Raw genomic sequence first — 26573 nt, forward strand, 5'->3', positions numbered from 1 at the left:
ACATAATTAGAAAAACAAGCAAAAAGGCAAAAGGAGCAGACAAGAGGGTATGCCGTCAGAATGTCTACGAATAAATGTTGACATTCACGGTGCAGACACTGGAAGGTCAACAATGATTGGCAGCGCTGTGTAGACTCTGGGCACTAGGGTCCCTAGGGGACCCTAGTGCTGTCCCAGAGTCTACAGTGCATGCGCAGATCTCTGGGAAAATGGTGCGGCGGCCATTTTCCCAGTGATTTTCCTACTGTGTATGCGCGAATCACCGGGAAAATGGCACCGCTGCTGCGCCTCAGGACTCTGGATGGTAAGTATTTCAATTAATGGGTGCAGGGAGTGCGGTGTGGGGTTCCCTGGACCCCCGGGGGCCCGCGTGCACCGCACACACTGCACCCATTATATATACGCCAGTGTTCTCAAAACAGAAAACGTTGACATCACTGCTGCAGACAGCTGCAAAATGTCTTAATGTCGACATTTCCATTAGAGTCAGGGTTCAGGTTTGGGTTTAGGGTAAGATTAAAAGCACACTGCCGACATTTCAACAATGTCAACATTACATCAGTGTCGACATGACCACATGTTGACATTGCGAACAACGACAAAATATACCAAACCCGACTAGAGAGGCTGGCAGATTCACTTCTGTCTTCAAAATCTGTTTCTATGTTACAACTTATCACAACAACCAAATGATGTTTGTGAGATATGTCAATAAAACTACCGTAACATAATGATGATGTAATACAATCAACAGAACAGTGTCACTTACTGTTCTTATTAAAAATAAAAATATAAAAACAAGAAAAACAACAATTCTGAGTGCTAGGACGGTGTTAGTGGGAATAATTCTTTAGGCGTTTTTGACAGGATGCAGTCAGAATCCCGGCTGCTGAAATCTCAACGATCAGATGACGACAGCAGCATCCCGACGGTCAGAATCCAGATGGTCAGTACTGGTGTTAGGGTTAGGCACTAGGGTCAGGCTGCTGGGAGGGAAGGGGGGTTAGGCTGCAGGAGAGGTGAGTTAAGGTTAGGCTGCAAGAGGGGTGGGTTAGGCTGCAGGAGGGGTGGGTTAGGCTGCAGGAGGGGTGGGTTAGGATTAGGCTGCGGGAGGTGTGAATAGGGTTAGCATGTTGGAGAGGTTAGGCTAGGATGCAGAGGGGTGGGTTACAGTTAGGCTGCGGTGGAGATGGGTTAGGGTTAGGCTGCGGAAGGGGTGGGTTAGGGTTAGGCTGCGGGAGGTGTGGGTTAGTATTAGGCTGCAGGAGGGGTGGATTAGGCTGCGGGAGGGGTGGGTAAGGGTTAGGTTGCGGGAGGGGTGGGTTAGGGTTAGGCTGCAGGAGGGGTGGGTTAGGGTAAGGCTGCCGGAGGGGTGGGATAGGGTTAGGCTGTGGGAGGGGTGGGTTAGGGTAAGGCTGCGGGAGGGGTGGGTTAGTATTAGGCTGCGGGAGGGGTGGGTTAGGGTTAGGCTGCGGGAGGGGTGGGTTAGGGTTAGGTTGCTAGAGGGATGGGTTAGGGTTCGGTTGTGGTAGGGGTGGGTTATGATTAGGCTGCGGGAGGGGTGGGTTAGGGTTAGGCTGCCGGAGGGGTGGGATAGGGTTAGGCTGCGGGAGGGGTGGGTTAGGGTTAGGCTGCAGGAGGGGTGGGTTAGGGTAAGGCTGCCGGAGGGGTGGGTTAGTATTAGGCTGCGGGAGGGGTGGGTTAGGGTTAGGCATGCGGGAGGGGTGGGATAGAGTTAGGTTGCTAGAGGGATGGGTTAGGGTTCGGTTGTGGTAGGGGTGGGTTAGGATTAGGCTGCGGGAGGGGTGGGTTAGGGTTAGGCTGCGGGAGGGGTGGGTTAGGGTTAGGCTTCGGAAAGGGTGCGTTAGGATTAGGCTGCGGGAGGGGTGGGTTAGCGTTTGGCTCTGGGGAGGGGGGTGTCAGGATTACAGTTAAAATACCTAGATCTGTCAGGATTTTGAACGTCGGGATGCCGCTCTCGGCACTCTGACCGTCAGGATTTCATCCACCGGGATAACGATACCATCCTGCTTTTTACTACAGTTCTTCAAAGCCAGTTAGAAATGTATTTGCAACAGATGAAGTAGGTGGGAGCACAACCTGTATAACAGTCATTAGCAGAACAGAGTATTTCAGCTCATTCGACTCCTACATGCCCATGTGTTGGAACTTCTGAAGTGTGATGAACTCGGCTAATGGGGGCACCTACACATGAACAGGGGCACAGAGTAAGGGTGTGAGTCTCCTGTCAGATATATGTGGGAAGACTGTACTACCAAGCACTGCACTGCGTGTCTATATAAGTTCATATATTTAAATTGCCTGGTTTCAGGCAGCCAGCAAGCACAGAGCATGCATTGTTTTCAAGTTATTTTTATAAATGGGCACAAAGAATGGTAACGTGCGGTGAGCGCTGGGATTAAACAATGAAATTTTTTACATTCTGTTTATTTTAAGCTAAAAATATATGTTATAGAACAGAGGTGGGTAGTTGTGGGACACTTTACCTTGGGCTTTTCATCCAGTATCTGCTGACGAATCTCTTTGTGCTTTTCTACCAGCTTTTCTTGTCTTTTGCTCTGAGCATCCTCTAACTAGAAAAAGTAATAAAGAGAATAGATAATTATCAACATGAGCCAAAGAAATTATAAAGATATCATACAGACAATACCACGCCGTATCCTGAAGTAAATAGTTTCATAGCAAATATCATGGCTGCTATCCCGGAATGTCCAGGAGAACCGTGAATTCTGGGGAGGTCTCCCAGACACGCAAGACTGTAAACCATTCTCCTGGATCTCGCTGTTTTTTCTTGTGATTTGGGAGGGGACTTGATCATGTGACTCACGTCATCAAGCCCCGCTTCCACTACACGTGGATGTGTTTTGTTAAACTGCATTGAGGTTGGCAGTGGTCTCCTGTGCTGCAAACAAACCGGACACTAGGACCCGGAGGTTCAATCTCCTGGTGTCCTCTTAACTGTGCAGAGTGTCACGTTACTGTGCAGACGCACATTGCTAAGCTTCCATACAGTAGATGACACCATATACTGCTGTTATAGCCACCATTGTGTTACCGCCATGAACCCCTGCAATACTACTGTTACATGTGTACCTGGTCATACCAATAAACCAGCAACCTGGTTAAAGACTCTCTGTGTGGCCTAACAGTCACTATCATTATTAAGCTGATCACTAGTCCCTCAGGGATGTTTCTTCTACCCAGTGAATTGATAGGACAGATTCTTATTGATATTAATTTTAAAAAAAATGTATACCGTGGTATATAGACCAGCGCTTAGGTCAAGGCCTGCTTTGACAAATGGAGCTGCTGCTAATACTGGGATAGTTAGTCCCTTATTACAGGTTGAGTATCCCATATCCAAATATTCCGAAATACGGAATATTCCGAAATACGAAATTTTTTGAGTGAGAGTGAGATAGTGAAACTTTTGTTTTTTGATGGCTCAATGTACACAAACTTTGTTTAATACACAAAGTTATTAAAAATATTGTATTAAATGACCTTCAGGCTTTGTGTATAAGGTGTATATGAAACATAAATGAATTGTGTGAATGTAGACACACTTTGTTTAATGCACAAAGTTATAAAAAATATTGGCTAAAATTACCTTCAGGCTGTGTGTATAAGGTGTATATGTAACATAAATGCATTCTGTGCTTAGATTTAGGTCCCATCACCATGATATCTTATTATGGTATCTAATTATTCCAAAATACGGAAAAATCCCATATCCAAAATACCTCTGGTCCCAAGCATTTTGGATAAGGGATACTCAACCTGTATCAGAAAACCCATACATACAATGAATGTAGCAGAACTAGTTGATGAATAGTCATATACACAGTAGCAATATTCAAATAATAACAGTTTTAATTTAATAAAAATGGGCTTGCATAAAATCTCATAGGACATATATAAAATTTACCTCACATAAATGCAGCACATTTGCAAATATCCGTTCCTAATATAGTACCTCCCTGTCCGCCATAGTGCAGAGTTCTGGTTTATTTCTGGGATTATTTCAGTCCAGAGTCCTCACAAAAGCTGTCCTCGGACAAACTCCTTAAACCGGAAGTTCGGACCTATGCACTATGGCGGACAGGGAGGTACTATACTAGGAATGGATATTTGCAAATGTGCTGCTTGATCACCCTTATGTGAGGTATATTTTATATATGTCCTATGAGATTTTATGCAAGCCCATTTTTATTAAATTAAAACAGTTATTATTTAAATATTGCTACTGATATTAATTCAAACCTCAATATAAGTGTAGGTGACGGGTGCAGTTTAACCAAGGTCACCTCTCCAGCTATAAACAGCGCTGAGAGTTCTCTCCATAAACAGACGTAGGGGGTGATTCAGACCTGATCACTGGGCTGCTAAATTTGTTGTGCTGCGATCAGATAGTCGCCACCCAAGGGGAGTGTATATTCGCCGTGCAAGTGTGCAATCGCATGTGTACGCTGAACTGCAAAAAAAACCTCAGTCAGCGGACAGCTGCAAATCCGTTCGCACCTCACTTACCACCAAATTGTTTTTCCAGTGTGTGCAGTTTGTGCGCGGCCCAGGACTTACTCCTACAGTGCGATGAGAACGGGCTGATCTGGGCCGGAGCTGACGTCACACAACCTCCCTGAAAACGCTTGGGAACGCCTGCGTTTACCCTGACACTCCCAGTAAATGGTCAGTTACCACCCACAAACGGCCTCTTCTTGTCAATCACTTTACGAACGGCCGTGCAAACTAAATTTTCGCACCATCCTGTCGCTGTCCGGCGATGCCTGTTGTTCGCCGACACGCATGCGCATTGCGGTGCATATGCATGCGCAGTCTATTGCTGATCGCCCGCTGTGTGAAAACGGCCAGCAGCGATCAGGTCTGAATCACCCCCATAGTGTACTAAAACGTCTGCACTTACTGATACTCCTTCATTTACTGTATTTCAAAATAGTATAAAGCTTTGGAATGGTGGAGCTAAGTAATGATGGTGTCAGTATAATCGAATTGCATCAGCTGGCTGAACAAGACATTCCACAAGAAAATCAATGTATATGATTAATAAATCAGAATGATCATTGTAATCAATCTTCTATAACACGTCTGTTGTAACTGTGATTGTAGCTCGCGTCCCACAGATAGCAGTTAAAGTTTCCATTTTTAACCAACGTGTAGACAAGAATAGAAGACTAGAGATGTTCAATGGAAAAGGGCAATTTATAGGTTCTCTATCCAGCCATTCTTCCCTTCATTATAGGCTTTTAAATATAGCACCGTCTGCTTAATGTGCAGCAATGACATTTTAGGTTAACTCTTTCCTGTTTTTCATTGATTTGACTGCACGTCTCACTGTGTCTTCAGGAGAACGCATAGCACAACTCTGGCTATACCCCCACTAAATACCCACCAGATGGTTCTCTTGTATGTGCTTGCTTTGTTGCCGCCCATTTGCCACCCAGAAATGCCCATTTAGCATCTGCAAAAGAATCTGTGCAACTCTGAATCCAGAGTACATTGGCAAAGATGCAGCCCAGGACTCGTGCAGTAAGTGTAAAACCGCTTAATGTAGCCACGTATACCAGGTGGCTTATCATCAGGCCCAGAATACGGATGCGTGGAAGGACAGTTTTCCAAATTGTCCCTTGCCAAAACACATTGGGGCAGATGTAGTAACCTGGAGATGGCATAAGGAAGTGATAAACCAGTGATATGTGCAAGGTGATACACGCACCAGCCAATCAGCTCCAAGATGTAAATGAACAGTTAGGATCTGATTGGCTGCTGCCTTTATCACCTTGCACATATCACTGGTTTATCACTTCCTTATGCCTTCTCCAGGTTAATACATTTGCCCCCTTGTCCTACTGTACCTCTGCCTGCCCTCGTCCGAGTCATATTTTATCAGATACTTTCTGACTGTGCGGCATCCATTCTTCCTGAGAGTCCCTTTTATTCCCAAGTCATTTACTTTCTGCTGTATATGTTTATCCAATTAACAAAATATGATGCTGTGGAGAAAAAGGTTCCTGACTGCATATGCAAATGTGTATTAGGATGGGTAATTAAAATACTCAGGAATATAAACTGTCTTCAAGTACACGTTATTCCACTTATCAAATTATGTGATTACAAAATGCAAATTCATCCAAAAATGATTTAATATGCACTAGAGAATTTAATGATAAGGGGGTATACTGTATCTCATATATTTATGTAATGGCTTTAATTATAGCTCTGGCTTTATGCAGCCAATATTTGACACTGATACACCCAAGTCACCTTTATTTCTCTGGTGTGAATAAATTCCTGTTACACAATATTCACGGAATTCTGGAATTATATATAGAGCCTGGCAATGCCATCCAGCAATGATAACCAGGTATTTGCAGCATCCGTGGGGGGAAGCGGTATAGGGTTCTCTAGCAAATATAATGATATATATTTGTCCATTTAAACATAATAACAATAAAAGCATCATGGGGAGGGGAGAAACATCCTGTCCACTGGTTTTATGTCTCTTAGTGTATGGGCCACCTGTAATGTACGTTGGCTTTGAGTTTATTTCCCTACTCTGGCAAGATGGGATACATATGATCAGTGTCGGACTGGGACATGAAGGGCCAATCAGGGGATGCTGTTGTAGGGGTCTATGCTTAAAGGTGTGGTCAGGCTCCACTGGGGCGTGGCCAGCCACCACAGAGGTTTGGCTAACCGTTACAGAGTACATGTTCTGTTCCCCTTGGTAAATATATAATAAACCATATTATTGTGAAGTATAATGTAACATAAGTATAATGCATAATTCAAGTGCACTAGGATAGAGTCTGGAACCTGATCCCTAGAGGAGGAGGAGGGCCCACAGGCAGTGGGGCCCACTGGTGGTTTCCCCTGTTCCCCTGTGGGCCAGTCCGACCCTGCATATGATTTCCAAGCACCCGGAATACCGGCTGTCATCTTGGCTGCATCCCGGTAAGACCCCTCCCAGATCCCGCGCTGAACTCCTGTGAAGTACTGTAGGCAGGGGCGTGATTGGTAAAGACATACAGTATACTGCTTAGAAACATACTTGCCTAATTATTTACAAGGGTAGTTATGATTGGAAGAGGTCTAGACGAAGGGGCACGAATGTGGTGCTGTAATACATGTCATCATGGCTACACCCCAGAGGCACAATGCCGCAAATCGTGGCACTATTATTATTATTATTATTATTATTATTATTATTATTATCCTTTATTTATATGACAGGATTTCCCCTTCCTGTCTACAACATGTCCTCATACACGCTGGTACTAGTCGCGTCATATAGCCCTCTCAACACACCAGGTTCTAGGTGACTCGGCTGTACCGAGTGTCTTTCTCGCTCAAAATGCGCGTATTATTCAAATAAATAAAACAACTGGAAGCGACAAAACTATTTAACTAACTTGCACTAATCAATCTGATGTGCGATATTTGTATATTTGTGTGAGACTGTGCCTGAACCTGTATACGAGGTGTTACGATGCAAGAGATGCAGCTTCATCTGCAACTTTCTACGTGTTGAAAACGTATTCCTGTACAGCTGTAGTACACAGAGTGCTGTTTCACAGCATTAAGGCACAAAATGTAAAGAAAAAGACGGTACAATACACCACATGGAGTGGCTCAGTCGCGCCAGGTATCTCATGCCAGGGTTGGACTGGCCCACAGGGGTACAGGGGAAACCACCAGTGGGCCCTACTGCCTGGGGGCCCACCCCCTCCTCTAGGGATCAGGTTCCAGACTGTGCTGTTACTAATCTAGTACATTATCATGCATGCACTACAGTATTTACTGTATTTATTTATCTATGGGACCAACACTTGCAAAATGGTTAGGCAAACCAATGTGGTGGCTGGGCACACCCCCTCTAGAGACTGGCCACACCCCTAAACATGGCCCCCTACCAAAGCATCTCCCCGGTGGGCCCTACATGCCCCAGTCCGACACTGTCTCATGCTGTATGGTGTATGCATGCTACAGTAGGTGTATTCTATGTGGTTATTGCCCGGACATGTACAGTATGTGGTGCAGCTGGTGGAGAGCAGTCAGTTATCCCACCCAAGTGTACAAATACTGAAATGTATAAAAATAAAACAGAACAGGTTTCTCCCAGCTTTATCCCCCCCATGTGCAGGATTTATTAGAATATAAAGGCTATACTGTATCATGATATACTGTATGTAACATTACATTGATTTTGCAAAAGCAAGTTATTGTACATATTCCAGTTACATTCAAATTATGTATATGTTATAAAGGGATCCTGCGATGGCATCCCAAATGAGACCACTGTGTCGGCGTTGGCATCCCGATCGACTGACAGCCAGGCCACCAGAGAAGTGAGACGCGGGAGAGGTTAGGTGTAGCGTGAGGGAGGGTTAGGGTAAGGCTGCGAGGGGTGTGTATAGGGGGGGGGGCTAGGTTTAGGCTGCGGGCAAGGAAAGTTAGGTTTGAGCACCACAAGGGTGGGATCTGGTTAGGCTCCGGGGGAAGTGTGTGTGTGTATGTGGGGGGGGGGGAGGAGGTTGGGTTTAGTCTACGTTAAAGGAGGGTTAGGGTTGGGGGGGGGTAGCATACTTACCCAATTGTAACCATCGGGATGAGGCGGTGAATGAAAACTCCCCACTCCGGCGATGCCTGTCAGACCCCCACATTGCATCGGTGATGCCTGTCTAACAGGTGGCTCCAGTGGGCATGCGGGAGATCTCACACGCAGCCTGAAGCCGGCAGCCGCAGCAGCCACTAGAGTGGTTGTGAATGGGGCAACAACACCTGCAGCTGTCTGTATCGATAGCTGCAGATGTCGGAAACGGTCAGTGCTACTGACCATTCTTACATTGCCTCGCACATCGGCACGCTATCTTACAGACTGCGCCGCCGATAATGACTGGCTCATAGTGCCCCTGTCATTCAGCACACACCGCAGCAGTCATACATGGGGGGAAGCAGCATCAGTGCACATAACGTGCGCTGATACCACTTCTCCCCCATTACCACATTTCTTACATCTACCCCAATGTGTCTGATTTTACTTATTCAGGACTGTAACTGAAATGGCACATTTGGGGGCTTTCACCAGTGATATGACATCATCTAGCGTTGCCCTACACATGAAAGGGATACTGCTTGCAATAACACTGCTGCAGTCCATAATATAATAATCCTCACTGATATTATGATTTGTGATTCCTCATGCACTTGCATTCCAGACACCAGCAAGTTTATTCCAGCTCGCACTACCTCTGGTACCTCGACCATTGAGCGGAGGTGTTATGGGAGGGGAGTGGCTTTGAGGGCAACCTAGCACTTTGGAGCATTAAGCACTCCCCGGACAAGCTTATGGCCACGCCTCCTAAGATGCTGCAGCCAGAGACCCTGTATTAGGGGGTATGTATGTCTTTTGTTGACTATTATTAACTAAAGAATACATTATTGCTCATTAGATTTTATTTTTTTTTATAATTTTTGGCTATCTGGTAAAAATATAAACTTTATTATAATTAATCCAAAACATAGTACAAGCAAAATGAAACATTTCATACAATACATGAGATGTATTAGTACCCTGAAGCAGCAGTTTAGACTATTGGGGTATATTGACTAAAGAAGTGGAAATGTTGCCCATAGCAACCAATGACATTCTGGCTATTATCTTGTAGAAGGCGCTAGAATAAATAAGTCGAATCTGATTGGTTGCAATGGGCAACATTTCCACTCCTATAAAATCTCATTTTAGTATATATTGGACCCTATTAGTTGGGTTCTACCAATGAACAAATGTGGCATCAAGGACTGAATTTGGGATTTGAATTAAGGGGGGTTATTCGGGTTTGTAAGCAAACCAAAAAAGCACACTAATGGGCAATACTATGTGCACTGCAGGTGGGGCAGATGTAACATGTGCAGAGAGAGTTAGATTTAGGTGGGGTATTTTGCATGGTAAATACTGGGCAGCTTTATTTTTACATTGCAAAATAAATGTAAAAATAAATAAACACACCCCACCCAAATCTAAATCTCTCTGCACATGTTACATTTGCCTCACCTGCAGGGCGGCATGGTTTTGTCCAGTTGCTTGCTTTTTTTTTGTTTGCTAACAAACCTGAATAAAGCCCTGGGTTCGGGAATCCGGTCTTCAGTTCCACTTGTAGCCAAAAGTAAACATAAAGTTTAAAAAATAAAATCATGATTTTATGTTATTTAGAAGTTAAATAAATAAAAACATGGTAACAATAAAAAAAAAAAGTTTTTTTTTCTACTTCTAAGAATAAAGTCCTTTTTCGGCAGCAATAGGGACCACTGGCCTTTAATAAATAACCCCCTAATACCCCTTTCACATCGCACAAATAACCCGGTATCGACACGGCATATTGCAGTGTCGACACGGGTCAGTTTCATATTGCAGTGTCGACACGTTTCTCTTACCGGGTGGGATCCGGCATTTGCGCTCTGAAAACAGTATAAGCATGTTATTGGGGACTGATCTTAGGTGATGGAAGCAGAGCTCACCGAATTGTGAATGCCGCATCAACACAGGTGAAACTTCTGATCATAGACATTAAGGGGGAGATGTACTAAGCAGTGATAAAAGTGGAGAAGTGAGCCAATGGAGAAGTTGCCCATGGCAACCAATCAGTGTTGACGTAACATTTATAATTGCATACTATAAGAGTATACAGAGCAGCTGATTGGTTGCCACTTTTATCACTGCTTTGTACTGTACATTTCCCCGTAAATCCCAGATTTATTAAGCCTTGAAAAGTGATAAATTGCACAGAGATAAAGTACCAAACAATCAGCTCCTAACTACCATGTTACAGGCTGTGTTTGAAATAAATGACAGTTAGGAGCTGATTAGTTGGTACTTTATCACCGTGCAATTTATCACTCTTCAAGGCTTGATAAATCTGGGCCTTACTGTATGTAGAAAATCACTGACAATCCTCTTTAATACTTTAATAAAATGCCTAATGGACCTGAAGCCAAGCCTGTCCCAATTTTTGGTATGTCAGTCCATTCATCAAGAAACTGTCAGGGTCTTCCTCCATAGGGATCTTTGCTCACTAGAATTAATTTAGATCAAGCTGCGTTCACCATCTGGCAAATGCACTGTACCATAGGCAACCATTGCATGGCATGTGTCTCATTGCCTTAGCTAGCTGATCCCATGGCTGTGTCACATTACTAAGAGGATAATGGATAATTAGCTTGATATGCAATGATACATCATCTATCAAATGTAACACACAGTATGCTATGTCCCAGCAACACATGTAAAGATCTAATGTTTTATTGTTTTATCTGTATGTCCTAATGCTGATCAACCAGCACGTTTCCTGTTCCTTGTGTATTAGATTTTTTACCCCATAATTTACTTTTATGTGTCTCCTGTGACTGCTATTATTTTCCACTACCTAATGTATTAAAGTCATTACCCAGATGAAACATATCTGCAGCAATTATACAACAAAACAAAACAAAATCTGTCTGTCTGGCACGGATCACTGACAACACATTTATCGCTAAGTGGAACATAGATATTCCATAGAAATACAGTGAAATACAATATCATACCCTTTTAATGTACTGGACAACTTCCTGTATATATGATCTGATCATTTCTGTCTTCTCCCTGTGGAAAAACACAAATGTGATTGTTTGCTGAAAGTGATGGAAAAGCAAGTGTGAGTACAGTTGTATTTTTCGTCTTCTGGTTATTTACATTAATTTATATGCGGTAGCACCATTATACTGCATAATGATTTACAATTATGAACAAACAGAAATAAAACAAGGCTGGGCATTAACAGACAGACAAAGGGTCCTATTCAAATGTTGGAGAGACGGGGAATACTAATTGGCACCTATCGGAGCTATTCAAATGTTGCTCCAATCAGACGCCCATTAGCCGCGGAAGTTACATTTCAGCTCGCAGCCCCGGAGGATGCGAGATGAAATGTGCGAGCAGTTGGCTGTTTGGGTGAACAAACAGGACCTTTCCCTGTTGCGCCCTTTAGTTTAGATGGGTTTTGCCGCTTTGCACGGCTAAACCTTGTCTAACTAGGCGCGTCACGCGTGATAATTAAAGGGCGACCAGAACAATTGATTAGCAATAATAGGTGCCCTTTATTTATCACCAAAGAACGAACATTTGAATAGCCTTTAAAGAGGTAAGAAGACCATGCCCCAATCTAATAATCTATAGGGTAATAGGAGACTGACACATGAGGTTATGTACAGTATATTGATCATCAGAGAGCAATGGGAAAAGGTGGTTTGGTGGGCTATGTGATCCACAGTGTTGGTATGAGGGCCTCAGAAGTAGGGAGGCCAATCCCGGGATCGGCGGGATCCCGGGATTTAGGCCCAAAAACGACCGGGATTCAATCCCGGGATTGGAAGCTCCAATCCCGGGGATTGAGGGATCAGCGTTGAGCGTCCTCAGGACGCTCAGACGCTGCCCGGCTCCCTCCTCCTGTCTCCCCCTGCGCAGCGTGACCTGTGACTGTGAGGTCACGCTGCGCTTTCAGCAGCCGCCGAGCCGGAAAGTACGGCGGTCTTCACCCGCCGCCTCCTCCCGGCTCACCCTGTACTCACCCGCTGCCTCCTCCCGGCTCCCCCACACTCACCCGCCGGCTCCGCTGCACTCTCCCGCCGGCTCCTCATCACCCGCTACCTGGCTGTGCAGGTACGGGTTTTTTTTATGTCTGCAGGGCGGGAGAGGCGGCCGGACACAGTCTAAAGCCAATCCCGGGTATCCCGATACCCGGGATTGAAAAAATGGCCCGGGATTGGCTTCCCTACTCAGAAGGTTGTTTGAATGTAGAGGGAGAACACATGTAAGTTTTGTGTGACCTGTGTAGAGCATACCTGCCTACTATTTAGGACTCCTCTCTGGGAGAAGGCCGGAGAGGAGACGCTGCGGGCTGCCTCGGGTGGAGGGACCAGGCTAACATGCCACCAGACCATGCCCCCATAATGGCAAAATGCCACTATGCGTGGATCCATGAATATAGATCGGGAATAAATTAATCAATTTTGTGCCATTTAGCTCCAACCCCTCAAAATACAGCTGCAATTCCTGATCTCCCCATCCTGCCTGCTTCACTGGAGGTGAAGATGCTGGAGATCCACCTACTCTTCCAGGGGTGCAGGGGACTACCCAAAAATTGTGAGTCTCCTGCAACTTCCAGGAGAGTAGGCAAGTATGGTGTGGAGTGTCTGTTTAGTGGATCCTGGACACAGACGTGTCCTCAAACACCTTTGCTACAATCGCACCAAGCAGCCCCACTTAGTGTTCCATGGATCTTGTGTATTCGCCTTGCTAATGTTGCGTCTTTCACACCGCTGAAACAAAAACAAGCAACAAAATGACGTTGCGAGCTGAATACTGGGGCTCACAGTACTTGCACTTCCGTGCGTGACTAAATCCCAAATATGTTTAAAAAAGTTTCTAATATGAGTGACCGCGTTTATTCCTCCGGCAACGTTTCATTATTAATTTAATCTATACATAGGTTATACCAATTCCTTTGCGACAAAAGTCACAACAAAGCATCGCTAGACCAATGTGAGGGGCTTTATATGTGGCTAAAATGTGACTAAGATGCAATATTTTCTAATGGCAGTGGCAATAACTGTGCTCCGAATTTAGAGAGTGTCGCACAATATAGCTACATGTGCTGTTGTCCACATTAAAAGAGTAAGAAAATAATTGAACAACAACATTGAACAACACAGAGGCAATGAATCCCGCTGTTTGATATTGCTCTCCCCCCGGTGATACAAAACTGTCAGGGGTCCTATAATAGTGGATAGGTGGCACAGGAGCGCCAGATTCTGTTGGGGAGAAATGGGTGTCTACTATTACATTTGTGGGTGCTAATTTCTAAAAAGCAAAGACTAAAATCATTGATCAAGTACTTGGCAGAGGGATCTTGCTGATGAGAAAAATAAATAAATATCATATTATAATGAGCACATGATGAACCATACTTACTCTTCCATTTGACTTTTATCTTTTGACTTTGTTTCTGTGACCTTCTCTTGTCTCTTTTTGTCCATCTTCTTTTTTAACTCCTTCTTTTCCCTGAAGAAGAAAACCAGGTGGAGGAAGGTGAAACGCGTAATTAAAGCATAACACTGTCAATATTTTACAGACAGGAAATATCATTACTTTTCACATGTTTCCTTGAGTTTTTTCAGCTGGTTGTTCTGGCACTCCTCTGCCACATCGGTCAGCTTCTGAATTAGCTGGAAAACAGATACACATATGTAAATTAATTGAGGCAATTAATTGAGCAGTCCAAATAATTACAGTTCTTTATGGTTACTGTAGTATTTGTTTAGTTGACTAGACAATGATGGTAAATGATGACCAAAGACGATAAAGCAACCTAAACTCTAGCTTTTGCCTGATGTTGATTCCTGAAATAAAAGGGGTCTATGTACTAAGGGGGAGATGTACTAAGCAGTGATAAAAGTGGAGGTGAGCCAGTGGTGAAGTTGCACATGGCAACCAATCAGCTTCTCTGTATACGTGTATAGTATGCAAATTATAAATGTTACGTCAATGCTGATTGGTTCCCATGGGCAACTGCTTCACTGGCTTATTTCTCCACTTTTATCACTGCTTACTACATCTAACCCTAAGCCTTGGATGGAGATAAAGTGGACAGATATAAAGTACCAACCAATCAGCTCCTAAAGACCATGTTACAATCTGTGTTTGAAAAAATGACAGTTAGGAGCTGATTGGCTGGTACTTTATCTCTGTCCACTTTATCTCCATCTAAGGCTTAGTAAATAGACCCATTTTGTATCTGAGTGCATGATTTGGCACAGAATGGGGCGGTATCCTATTAGCCCCAATGTGATTTCGGATGACCAAACCGTCCAGATAACATAATTAATGACTTATGGTCATTATCGCGGTTTCCAATAAGAAGCTGAAACTGGACCCACAATCGCAGAAAAACACATGGGATCCATGTGTTATCGCGGCTCCGGCGGCTCCTTATCACGGATTATGCTTTGGGTGCCTGAGCACCCCGATAGGTGCCAGCATCAGGGGAAAAGGATGCCAGCATCAGGGCTAATAGAGTAGTCCCCGGCGATCCTATTAGCAGCGGTAAAGTACTGCTGCTAATAGGATACCGTCCATTATGTGTTACTTTGGCTGACCCCAACATTAAAGCAACATGCTGCACACTAATGTTGTCATGGTACTGCTGCTAAAACATTATTTCCACCATCCTTTATATCAAATAAAAAGTCAGGGAAGATGAAGCCAAAAAGGTAATTTAGTAATTGCACCATATTCAGACGATTGAGTCACTTCCATTTGGATACATTTGCAACTTCCAGATGTGTCCCATACAATTTACAGGGGTGTAGCGAGGGTGGCTCCGGTGGAGCAAGAGTTAGAGACCACGCCACAGAGCAGGAGGAGCAGAGGGGGGCACACACTGACTCAGACTCTGAGACTAGGTAAGGAACAGGCAGGCCAGAGGCGACAGCAAGAGATACTGAAAGCTGGCACATCCTGGAGCCCTGCCTGTCCTCTTTATATGGCTCACTGTGTGCTTGTGGCTGTACCGCAGGGTTACTTCTGTCCTGCAGCACCACTCTCTACCTCTTTTGCTGCTGACCTCTTTCTGTCTAGCCCTGCTGCTGCAGCAGCTCTCTCTGCCCCAGCTTTTGCAACATCTCTCTCTTTACTGGAAGCTGCAGCACATGTCTCTACTTCAGATGCTGGAGCACCTCTCTCTGCCCTAGCTGCTGCAGCACCTCTGTCTAGCCCAGCTGTTGCAGCACCCCCCTTTTCTGCCCCAGCTGCTGCAGCACTTTTCTCTGCACCAGCTGCTGCAACACCTCTTTCTACATTGATGCTGGAGCACTTCTCTCTACTGTGTGGCGTAATCTGTATAAGCGGCTCTACTGTGACATAACGTGTATAAGCAGCTCTACTGTGTGGGGTAAAGTGTATAAGCGGTTCTACTGTGGCGTAACGTGTATAAGCGACTCTACTGTGCGGCGTAACATGTATAACGGGTACTACTGTGAGGTGTAATGTGAATAACGGATACTACTGTGCGGTGTTATGTGAATTGGTATTCTGTGGCCACATCCCTTCCCTAAAAGCTACTCCCCTATATTTTAGTTGTACTCCTTTGGCGTGCATTGTCCATATTTTAGACATGGGGGCACCCAAAGGAATCTTTTAGAATGAGCTTCACAAGGTCTAGAACTGGCCCTGTCACCAATTTAGTATTTTTAAATATTTTTTTATTTTCAAATGTAACATGCCACCACATGTTGGCCAGTCGCCCAATTCAGTACAGGGGAGGGGGGTGCCAAAACATACCTTGCTCTGGGCACCATGGCACCAAGTCTACACCTCTGCATACAAACATTGTGCACTACCATTTCAGTAGATGGGAATGGGCATGACAGCAAAAGTAAAAATGTAATTGCAACGCAATGTGCCTGCTACCGGTACACACGGCATCGTAAAAATACCCACCATCAGGGCACATATCCCAATGGTCCCGGAATGGATCAGTGGGACGGCACAAGTGACGCACTTTATTGGGGCAGTTGGGAGATTTGTTGGGACAGTTGTGTATTTATCATTCATCATTATTATTATTATTATTAAGTTTCTTATACAGCGCAGCATATTCCGTTGCACTTTACCGACCGCCGGTATACCGACAACTAATCTCCCTCTTGGGGTGTCCACAACATCCCTGGAGGGAGAATAAATAACGTAGCGCCACCGTGCCTGCAAGGGGCTCTTTTGCGCTCGTACTGCTGCAGGCATTCCGGCAGTCGGGATCCTGGTGTCGGTATGCTGGGCGCCGGCAATTAATACTACACCTGAATAAAACTGGTAATAACAGACAGACATAAAGGTAGAAAGTAGGGTGGCAGCGGGATCCCATGATTTTGACTCAAAATTGGCAGAGATTTCGGAAGTGGCCACCAACTGTTTTTTTTTTCAATGCCAGGCAGCGTTGAGCGTCTTCAACAGGCTCAGACACTGCCTGGCTCCTCTGCTCCTGGCTGTGTGCACTGCGTGATGTGATGTCAGAGGTCACGCCGCGCAGCCTGACGCCAGCCGTGGGCAGCACTCGCACCTCACCTTGCACTCTGTGCCCGCAGCCCTCCATAAATGGAACCGCCCGCACGGAATATGGTGAGTTATTGTGAGGTGGGATATTGAATAGATGAATTCATTGATTTTAAAAGCAACAACTCAATCCCGGGTATTCTGGGAATCCCAAAATTTACTGTTTTTCAATCCCAAATCCCGGGATTGAGAAAATTGCCTGGGTTGGCCTCCGTAGTAGGAATGCTCTGCTCGCAAGCTCACAATCGATAGGAAAATAGGCATTGATACACAAGGATAGGTGCACAATGGTCCAGCCTGCTTGCAAAGTTTCTTGGTGGGCTGCATGATTTGGTCACATAGAAAAGTTGGCCAGGGGTCAGACCCGCCGCTGCCGCCGGAGACGCAGGAGGGACACAGGAGAGGCGCGCGCTGTGCCCTCCATGTCCCTCCTTCACAAAACATTGGGGGAGCGCGGGAGGGTAAGTTTACCTTGCACTGTGGCAGCATATTTGGCACTTTGAGGTGGGGGATATGTGGCACTGAGGGGGCATATCTGGCACTGTGGGGGCATATCTGGCACTATGCGGGCATATGTGGCAGGCACTATGAGGGCATATCTGGCACTATGCGGGCATATGTGGCAGGCACTATGAGGGCATATCTGGCACTGTGGGGGAATATCTGGCAGTATGAGGGCATATCTGGCACTGTGTGGGCATATCTGGTAGTGTGAGGGCATATCTGGCACTGTGGGGGCATATCTGGCTGTATGAGGGCATATCTAGCACTGTGGGGGCATATCTGGCAGTATGAGGGCATATCTGGCACTGAGGGCTGTGTACGGCTAGAGCTGCATTTCCCACCCTAGGCTTATACTCGAGTCAATAAGTTTTCCCAGGTTTTTTGTGGTAAAATTAGGTGCCTCGGCTTATATTCGGGTCGACTTATACTCGAGTATATACGGTAATTGGATAGAAAAGTTTATGAAAGTTATGTGGGCAGTTCAGGAAATTTGATAAGCTTGTCTGAAGAGGTGAATTTTCAGGGAACGCTTGAAGGTTAGGAGACTGCAGGAGAGTCTTATTGTGCGTGGTAAGGCATTTATGTATAAATGTACTTTATTTGAATGGGTTTTATTTATTCAATTTTATACAGTTTAATCGCCAGGCATCATCATGTTTTCGATACACATGAAGCATGAGTTTTCCTTCAGTAACTGGACTTACCATGAAAAACTCATAATATTAGGAGCCCAAAGAAAACACACCTTCAATGTCAACATCATAACTGTTGACATTGTGGTGTTGATATTGTTATTGTCGATCTCTTGACTACATCCTGTGTCTCAATGAGAATTACCAGACAAGAATCATCTAAGAACTCCTGAATGAGCAATTACTTGTACATCTACATTCTGGATAGTAATCACCTGAAGCTGCAGCGTGGCGATTATATTGCAGTACTGACAAATCATTGCACCATATACTGTAGCACATAAAAATCACTTGTGTAGCCAGAGACATAGGAAACAATGGGGGTGATTCCGAGTTGTTCGCTCGCTAGCTGCTTTTAGCAGCATTGCACACGATAGGCCGCCGCCCCCTGGGAGTGAATCTTAGCTTAGCAGAATTGCAAACGAAAGATTAGCAGAATTGCAAACGAAAGATTAGCAGAATTGTGAATAGAAATTTCGTAGCAGTTTCTGAGTAGCTCGAGACTTACTCACAAATAGCGATCAGCTCAGGCCGTTTTGTTCCTGGTTTGACGTCACACACACGCCCAGCGTTCGGCCAGCCACTCCCCCATTTCTCCAGACACTCCCGCGTTTTTCCCTGACACGCCTGCGTTTTTCCGCACACTCCCTGAAAACGGCCAGTTTACGCCCAGAAACACCCACTTCCTGTCAATCACACTCCGATCACATCAACGATGAAAAATCTTCGTTCAGACGTGAGTAAATCTACTAAGTTTTGTGCTAAAATACTAACCGCATGCGCACTGCGTACCATGCGCATTTTTGCCTTAATCGCTCCGTTGCGAAAATCGGCAACGAGCGAACAACTCGGAATGATCCCCAATGTTATACAAGTGACCCATATTTGTTATGAGAGTAATCTCTCAGGATTGTGCAGTTAAAAAGCCTCATGCTAATTGTTTCCCTGACAATAATTTTGGAAATCCCCAGTGAGGGAGTTTAAACAAGTCATTATCCTTTCATGGATTTGGACAGTTACACCATTTCTATGAATGTTGTATTTACAGTACCATGAGGATTTGGAGCCCTTACATCCGCTGCAGTCAAACAATCTCTAATTAAGCTATTCAGGCAAGGAATTATGGCCCTCATTCCGAGTTGATCGGTCGCAAGGCGAATTTAGCAGAGTTACACACGCTAAGCCGCCGCCTACTGGGAGTGAATCTTAGCTTCTTAAAATTGCGACCGATGTATTCGCAATATTGCGATTACTAACTACTTAGCAGTTTCAGAGTAGCTTCAGACTTACTCTGCCTGTGCGATCAGTTCAGTGCTTGTCGTTCCTGGTTGACGTCACAAACACACCCAGCGTTCGCCCAGGCACTCCCACCGTTTCACCGGCCACTCCTGCGTTTTTTCCGGAAACGGTAGCGTTTTCAGCCACACGCCCCTGAAACGCCGTGTTTCCGCCCAGTAACACCCATTTCCTGTCAATCACATTACGATCGCCGGAGCGATGAAAAAGCCGTGAGTAAAATTACTTTCTACATAGCAAAGTTACTTGGCGCAGTCGCAGTGCGAACATTGCGCATGCGTACTAAGCGGATTTTCATTGCGATGCGATGAAAAATACCGAGCGAACAACTCGGAATGAGGGCCTATGTTCTCATAACTGAAAACAAAGCACTGCAGGTTACACTCTTGCTTTTTGTTCCTAAAGACACATTTGAGAACACTAACCAGTATCCATGACTGTGAAAATGCTACATTTGCCTTATACCGCAGTATAAACACCCAGGGGGGGGGGGGGGTCTGAGTACCCAGAAACGCCCCCTGACGGACCAAAGTTTTTTTTACAGTTTTTTTTTTTACTCTGCATCAGCCGTAGACCCCCAGCTATGGCTGAAGCTGCCGGCTACTGCATGTCAGGTGACTTTCATATTTATACCATCTGATGTGGAGCGCTGACAACTGAATAGGCAGTGACTGGCAGCGCAATCACAGCTCTGACAGAGAGGAGGAGGATCTGCACCCGGCTGGATGGCAGAGTAACAGTGTTGGTCCGCAGATACTGTAACTGCTATGCCCGCAATGGGCAAGCTGTGCATTTAAGTATGCTCTGTCTGTGTTTGTACATAAGCTGTGTGTATGTATTGTCAAAGTCAGAAAAATATCTCTATACACACTGCCATATTTGCACCTCATCCTGGTCCGCGCTGCGCATGCGTGCGCTCTCCCGTGCGTGCGCATACTCACAGTCGCGGGCACCCGCAGGCGCACGGTATGCGTATTTACGGTAGAGTTTATGTGATCGTAGCGTGCGACTCAATCGTTACATATTTTCAGTAATAATGTATTTTGTAGATCATGGTCCCTTTGATAGATTCTGAAAGTTTAGTTAATATAGCATGTTCCTGAACAGAGAGATCCCTCTTTGTATTGTACGAAGGGTCTAACAGGGGTCATACAGTGGTGTTTGGTACCCATCGGAAGAGTATTTAAATAGCAATATTCCGGTGTTGGTTTGGAGCGGATTAATCGCTCATGCGAATAGTTATGGACATAAGAAGTTTATGTCCATTTACTATTATTTGTTCTTATTTAGTCATGCGGCGGGAAACTCAGTATCCCACCCACCTGAACAGTTGGAAGCAGTCACAGCCCACCTGTATGAATCAACCTATGACCTTTTGTTATAATGCGAAGCCGAATTCCTGTGTCCAATGAACAATGAGATTGTAGGGACCATTGAATTGTATTGTGTGTGGGGCATAAATAGGCAGGCCGACCATATCCAGTTCACTCTCTTCAACGGTTCTCATTGCTGATAATCGGGAGCTGGATATCGAGGCGCATGCGATCGTTTCCCCTTGTGCGTAAGTGTTTCTCCGCAATCATATTGATCTTCTTGTTATTCCGAGCCAATCTCTCTCAATTTCTCTCTCTCTCTCTCTCCTTTTCTTTCTCTCTCATTTTCCCTTAAATTGTATTGTATTGTATTTCCTGTGTAGTTATCTGGTTAGGTAGTCTATGTTATATTGTAGTGTATGACTTGTATTGTGTTTAACTCTTTTGCAAGTATAGCATTCATAATATATATTTTAGGCGTTGGACCCTGAGCACGGTATCTGAGTGTTTCTTATAGTATTAAGTATTCTCAGAGCGTCGGTGACGCTCGAACAGCTTTAAAGGTAATAAGGTTATACTGTGTTGCATTTACACTCTAACATTACACTAAGGTTTTACTGCACAATACACTGTTTATGGTTTAGATACAAAGGGTTAAGTGAGCGTCAGCGCCGCTGGTGATCTCCTCGTGGTCCCGAGCGTCCGCTACGCTATAGCGAATCATTACTTTAGTCAACAGCCAATAACGTGCCTGCCTGTGATCTCTTGGCCGTGAGTGAACGTGACGCTTGAGCGTCTCGATCACGGCAAAGCGATTGTTACGCAACTAGCGTACCCTTACGGTACTTCATACGTAGATAGCGTACAGTGTTCTTAGACCTCATAAAGGGTATTATATACGATAAATATTTAGCTTTATCAATTGCGGGCTCGTCCTGTCCTTCACATATCTGCACTAGGTAATTTCAGCAGACATTATCCAGCAGCAAAGGGCGGGAGATCATATTCCTCGTAGTGCTGTTTGGATAAGCGTCTGCTTCTCTTAGTAAAGGGTGCTGAAGGAATCCGGGAACCGGAGGTAAGAACAAAACAATAGTGTCTTTTTAAAACTGTTTATTTTTCTGTCTTGCGTACACACGCACGCACACATATATATCTGCATTTCCTTTTCATTGGTGTATTTTCGTATGTCACTCTCCTGTTTGCCAGTTCTATAGTTGATAAACGTGCTTAGAGAGATTTGTCACTATTTCATAGTTTAAGAGTAAAGGTAATATAGTTAAATTATAGACAAACACACAGCTGTGCCTGAGAGACAAGGCGAAGTCAGTGTGGTGCGCGGTAGATGATCAAGGATCATCTACATTGATAAACATATAAATTGTGTTACGGTGGATCTTTATTTTGCGTACACGTGTCTCTAACAAGGACTGAGATTTGTGCACGCAAACCAAAGGCCGACGCACGCAGCGTATATTACGCAACGGAGCGTACGGGTACGCCCACGTAACTCAAATCACAAGTTTTTTCTCTCCTCTCAACGCGATAAGTAGCGCCACGCGGTAAATAACGCCAGGCGATAAATCGCGCAAATCTTTTTTTTACATTCCAAATTTAAATTAACAGATCCTTCTCCTAATTGGTAACACATCTGGTCTAAAGAAAAATTTCTGCGCAGAAATAGAAATAGAAACAAAAGTGTATATGCGGTGAATGAGTGTTTGTTTTTACAATTTTAAAGGTTGAACCACAAGAAAAGTCGAGTACTCGTGAGGTACATGCGTGTAAGTGACGTACACGGTGGCTAGGGAGGCATCCCTGGTTAAATATACAATTTGAGCATTAGAGTGTAGCAGACCAGGAGGTCATACTGTAACAGACCAGGAGGTCATAACAGACCAGCAGGTTCAGGTACAGCAGACAAGGAAGTCCGCTATACAGTCCACAGGCACAACACCAAGAAAGGGTTGGTGCAACACCCATATAGGCCATATAAGCTCTGGCTGAAGGAATTCGCAGCCGAAATTTTCGATTCCGTTGGTCGCTCAGTACATAAGATTAGCTGCTTGTGTACTAAACGATTGTACCGCACGTAATTGTGTGCATTAGTAAACCTGACCGGTACTATTTGTGTACGAAGGTCATAAACGCTATTTGTACATTCTAACGTGATTTGTGTAATTTTTTTTTATTTTAAGGGAAGTTCGCTGCTCACTCAGGAACTATCCAGCAACCAATAGTTACTGGAAAGAGTAAGTGTTCTTCGGATCACCCTCACAGGTTCCAGTAAATAGAGGTTCAGGTCGCAGGGGCCCTAGGTCGAGTACGCCAGCACCATATCGGTGTGATCAGGTCGTATTGGTCGGCGTGGGCGAGTGAGTGGGGTAATCGGTAAACCGCCACCGTCAGCCTATTTTGGACATTTGGTTTGCGTAAGGGTTGGCTGGATAAAGCAACACTTTCGAACTATGGGGGCCACTTGTTCAGGTAGGGGGCGATCAACCTCGGTTCGGGTTGATTCAGTGAACCGACCAATTGGGTCGGCAAGGTATGTAATGTGTGAGAAATACGGAAGTCACACAGAAGCTTTATGTGATGAATGGGAGAGAATGACAGTACATGACGGGGAGAAATTCCCAAGAGTAGGTAGCTTCAGCTCAGAAGTGTTACAAAATTTAAGGAGGAGGATATGTCTCATTAAATCAACAAAGAGACGAATCAAACATTACGATTATTTGCAGTTGTGGCAACAGGAAGGTGACATACAGAGAGGATTGGCTCAAGCGGCGGGATCTGGCCCTATCAGGAAACTGATCGCCACGGCCCCACCGCCACCATATATATCAGGAGAAAAATTGGTTGCGGAGAATGACGCATTAAGGTGTAACAAACAACAAACTCTTAGCAACTGTGTAAATGTTAAAGATAATGTTAACCAATTAACCAATGCAAGTATTAACCCGTGCAAGTTGTACCCTGTTTTGAACTTCCCTCAGGAATGTGATCAAGAGGACGAATCGGCAACAATTTCAGCGCTCTCTCTAGCAGCCACCATAGCAGAGACCACAGTAGGCACAGCTCCACCCCCGAGATTAGTAACGAAAGCCCCTAGCGGAGGGATAGGTGAGGTCGTATCAACAGGTTGCCTTATTGACAGATGGGAAGGACCATACCAGGTCTTATTGACTAGCACTACAGCATTGAAGGTTGCTGAGAGAGAGACTTGGGTTCATTCGTCCCACTGTAAGAAGGTTGCTGATCCAGAGAGGTCCCGTGATAAGGAACAGACGGTAGAGGTTGTATCACTGGAGTGTCTGTTCCAGGAAGATTGAGGCGGCACCTGAGCATTGAAAATCACAAGACCAAAAGCAGTTGTCGATCCCCTGTTCCCTTTTATTGTTTTTCTCCAACTTCCCATCCCCTCTCCCCCAAATTATTTTTTTTCCCCCTTCTCATTCTTCTCCGTTTCCTCCTACAAGATGGACTTGCCCCAAGAGACTGTGATCCGGATTTTCCTGTTGACCATGATGTTGACCAGAGCAGTCTGTTCCGGCGAGAGTACCATGGAGGTCGAGAGAGGTTCTGGAATGGGTTCTGATGACAGAGATGGAGGCGTAGTTTTCCAAGAACAACATAATCAACAAGCAAAGGCGAGTATCCGAAAACGATCCGATAACATTGACCATAGAAGGAATTGTGAAGGATTGTTAGCTGAAGAAAACTGTATCTGTCGGCTCTGTAACAATGTCATTGAGGATGGGTGCATTAAGAAATGCCAATCCAGTTTTAATATCCATATGGACCGGCATCCATTGAGTGACTATCACTCCTTAGTGGGTAGTGTGTTAAATAAAACAGATTGTTGGGTATGCTCTCAAGTACCTCAAGGTCATAGCAAATCAGGGCTAGTACCATTTCCTTTAACGATAGGGGAGGTACTTGAGTTAAGTTGTGGGAGACCGGTGGACAGAAGGTTTAATATCTCCAGTCCTCCTAGTTTGAAGCTCCACCAATACCATGTGGATAGGTCCCTATTATGTTTCAACATCTCCAATCCCCGAAAGCAGGGAAATTGGGAAGTGTCATGGAGTAACCAAACCATGACCTTTTCGCATAGAGCAGATAGAATGCCTACAGATACAGAGCTTGTACGCCACATAGCCAGTAGAGGAAAATCTTTCCGGTATAGGTATACCTTAGGAAATAGGATTACTAGAGTTGGAGAGGTATCACCAGGATACTGTGCACATATCGTACAACCTGATACGTGTACTAAGCAGATGGAAGAATTAGGGTTAGGAGATTTCACATGGAAGGTGTGTAACATGGTTATGTCCTACTCCGTCCCATATGTTCTCCCCGATGATGCATATTTCATATGCGGGAGAAAGGCGTACAAGTGGCTTGCCCCAAACTCTGAAGGATTGTGTTATATTGGAAAAGTACTGCCTGAAGTAATGACTGTATCACATGACAAAATGAAAGACATACACCGTGGTGCCCAAGCTCCTTATGCTCACACCCATTACGAGCACGTTGTTAAGAGGCACCTGATAGAGAAGACAGAGCATCCGGCCTCTGATCTGATAAGTGAATCCACCGGGATTCAATTCTTAATCGCGTTAGATTTCACCCGCACCGCTAGAGGAGTGCTGAATTATAAATACATATCGGCGCTCGCAAATTTGTTAGATAATATCACTGAAATGTATGATGACACGTTTAGGTATACTGGAAGAGAACTTCAGGCTTATAAAACAGAACTGGTACAGCATAGAATGGTTCTCAATTACCTCACAGCAGTGACAGGCGGATATTGTGTCACACTGGCAACACAATACGGCGTGAAATGTTGCACATATATTACGAATAGCACCAAGGATCCGGTCGAGGTCATAGACCAAAAGATGGACGATATTCTCCAATTGAAGTGGGAATTTCGCAGGAGACACAATCTCACTCTTGCTGCTGTAGGTAATGAGCTGACTGGTTGGGTGTCATGGTTGAACCCGCGAAATTGGTTTTCTGGTTTAGGAGAATGGGCTCAAGGAGTCATAATGGATGTTGGGAAGTTTCTCCTATGTATCTTAGGTGTTGTCATATCGATTGGATTGATATTTAGATGCGGTCAGGCTTTAATGAAGTGCAAACATCGTACAAGGGTAATGAGTTTGAGGAGTGAGGAAACTGTAATTCCAATGGACTTGATTTACGACCCAACGGTAGAAACAATGATGTAATGAAAATGCGATTATACGGTCTGTTTCTTTCACCTGTTTTTCCGTTTTCTCCAAGGTAAAAAGACCCACTTGGACGAGGAATTTGATGAGCCGATATACAGACAACAGAGGGATTAAAGAAGAAGTTTTGACAACCTGATACACAGATTTTTGATGAACTATGCCATGGATCCCCAGTTTCCCTAGAAATTTTAAAATTACGCTAGCCCAACACTTTTGTAAATCTATGGACATTGACAGCTTTTGCTCGCACCTTATGGGCAAAAGCACAAAGAAGACTGCATTCAACAGACACCAAACAAGACCTCAATCGACGAATGTACATTTACCTGACATAGAATACCAC

At 44.8% G+C, this 26573-nt stretch overlaps 1 protein-coding gene across 3 annotated transcripts in view; it reads right to left on the reverse strand.

The window, feature by feature from the left end:
• Positions 1 to 26573, reverse strand: part of PLCB1 (phospholipase C beta 1) — a 1298702-nt gene that overhangs the window by 95040 nt on the left and 1177089 nt on the right. For all 3 annotated transcript variants that reach the window (XM_063918579.1, XM_063918581.1, XM_063918580.1), the window contains 4 exons: positions 14225 to 14301; positions 14048 to 14137; positions 11623 to 11680; positions 2508 to 2594 (listed from right to left, as the gene is read on the reverse strand). In XM_063918579.1, the coding sequence (XP_063774649.1) occupies positions 2508 to 2594; positions 11623 to 11680; positions 14048 to 14137; positions 14225 to 14301 (312 nt within the window). The remainder of the gene's footprint in view (positions 1 to 2507; positions 2595 to 11622; positions 11681 to 14047; positions 14138 to 14224; positions 14302 to 26573) is intronic.

Source organism: Pseudophryne corroboree, chromosome 4 (assembly GCF_028390025.1).
Source record: "Pseudophryne corroboree isolate aPseCor3 chromosome 4, aPseCor3.hap2, whole genome shotgun sequence".
NCBI classification, from domain to species: domain Eukaryota; kingdom Metazoa; phylum Chordata; class Amphibia; order Anura; family Myobatrachidae; genus Pseudophryne; species Pseudophryne corroboree.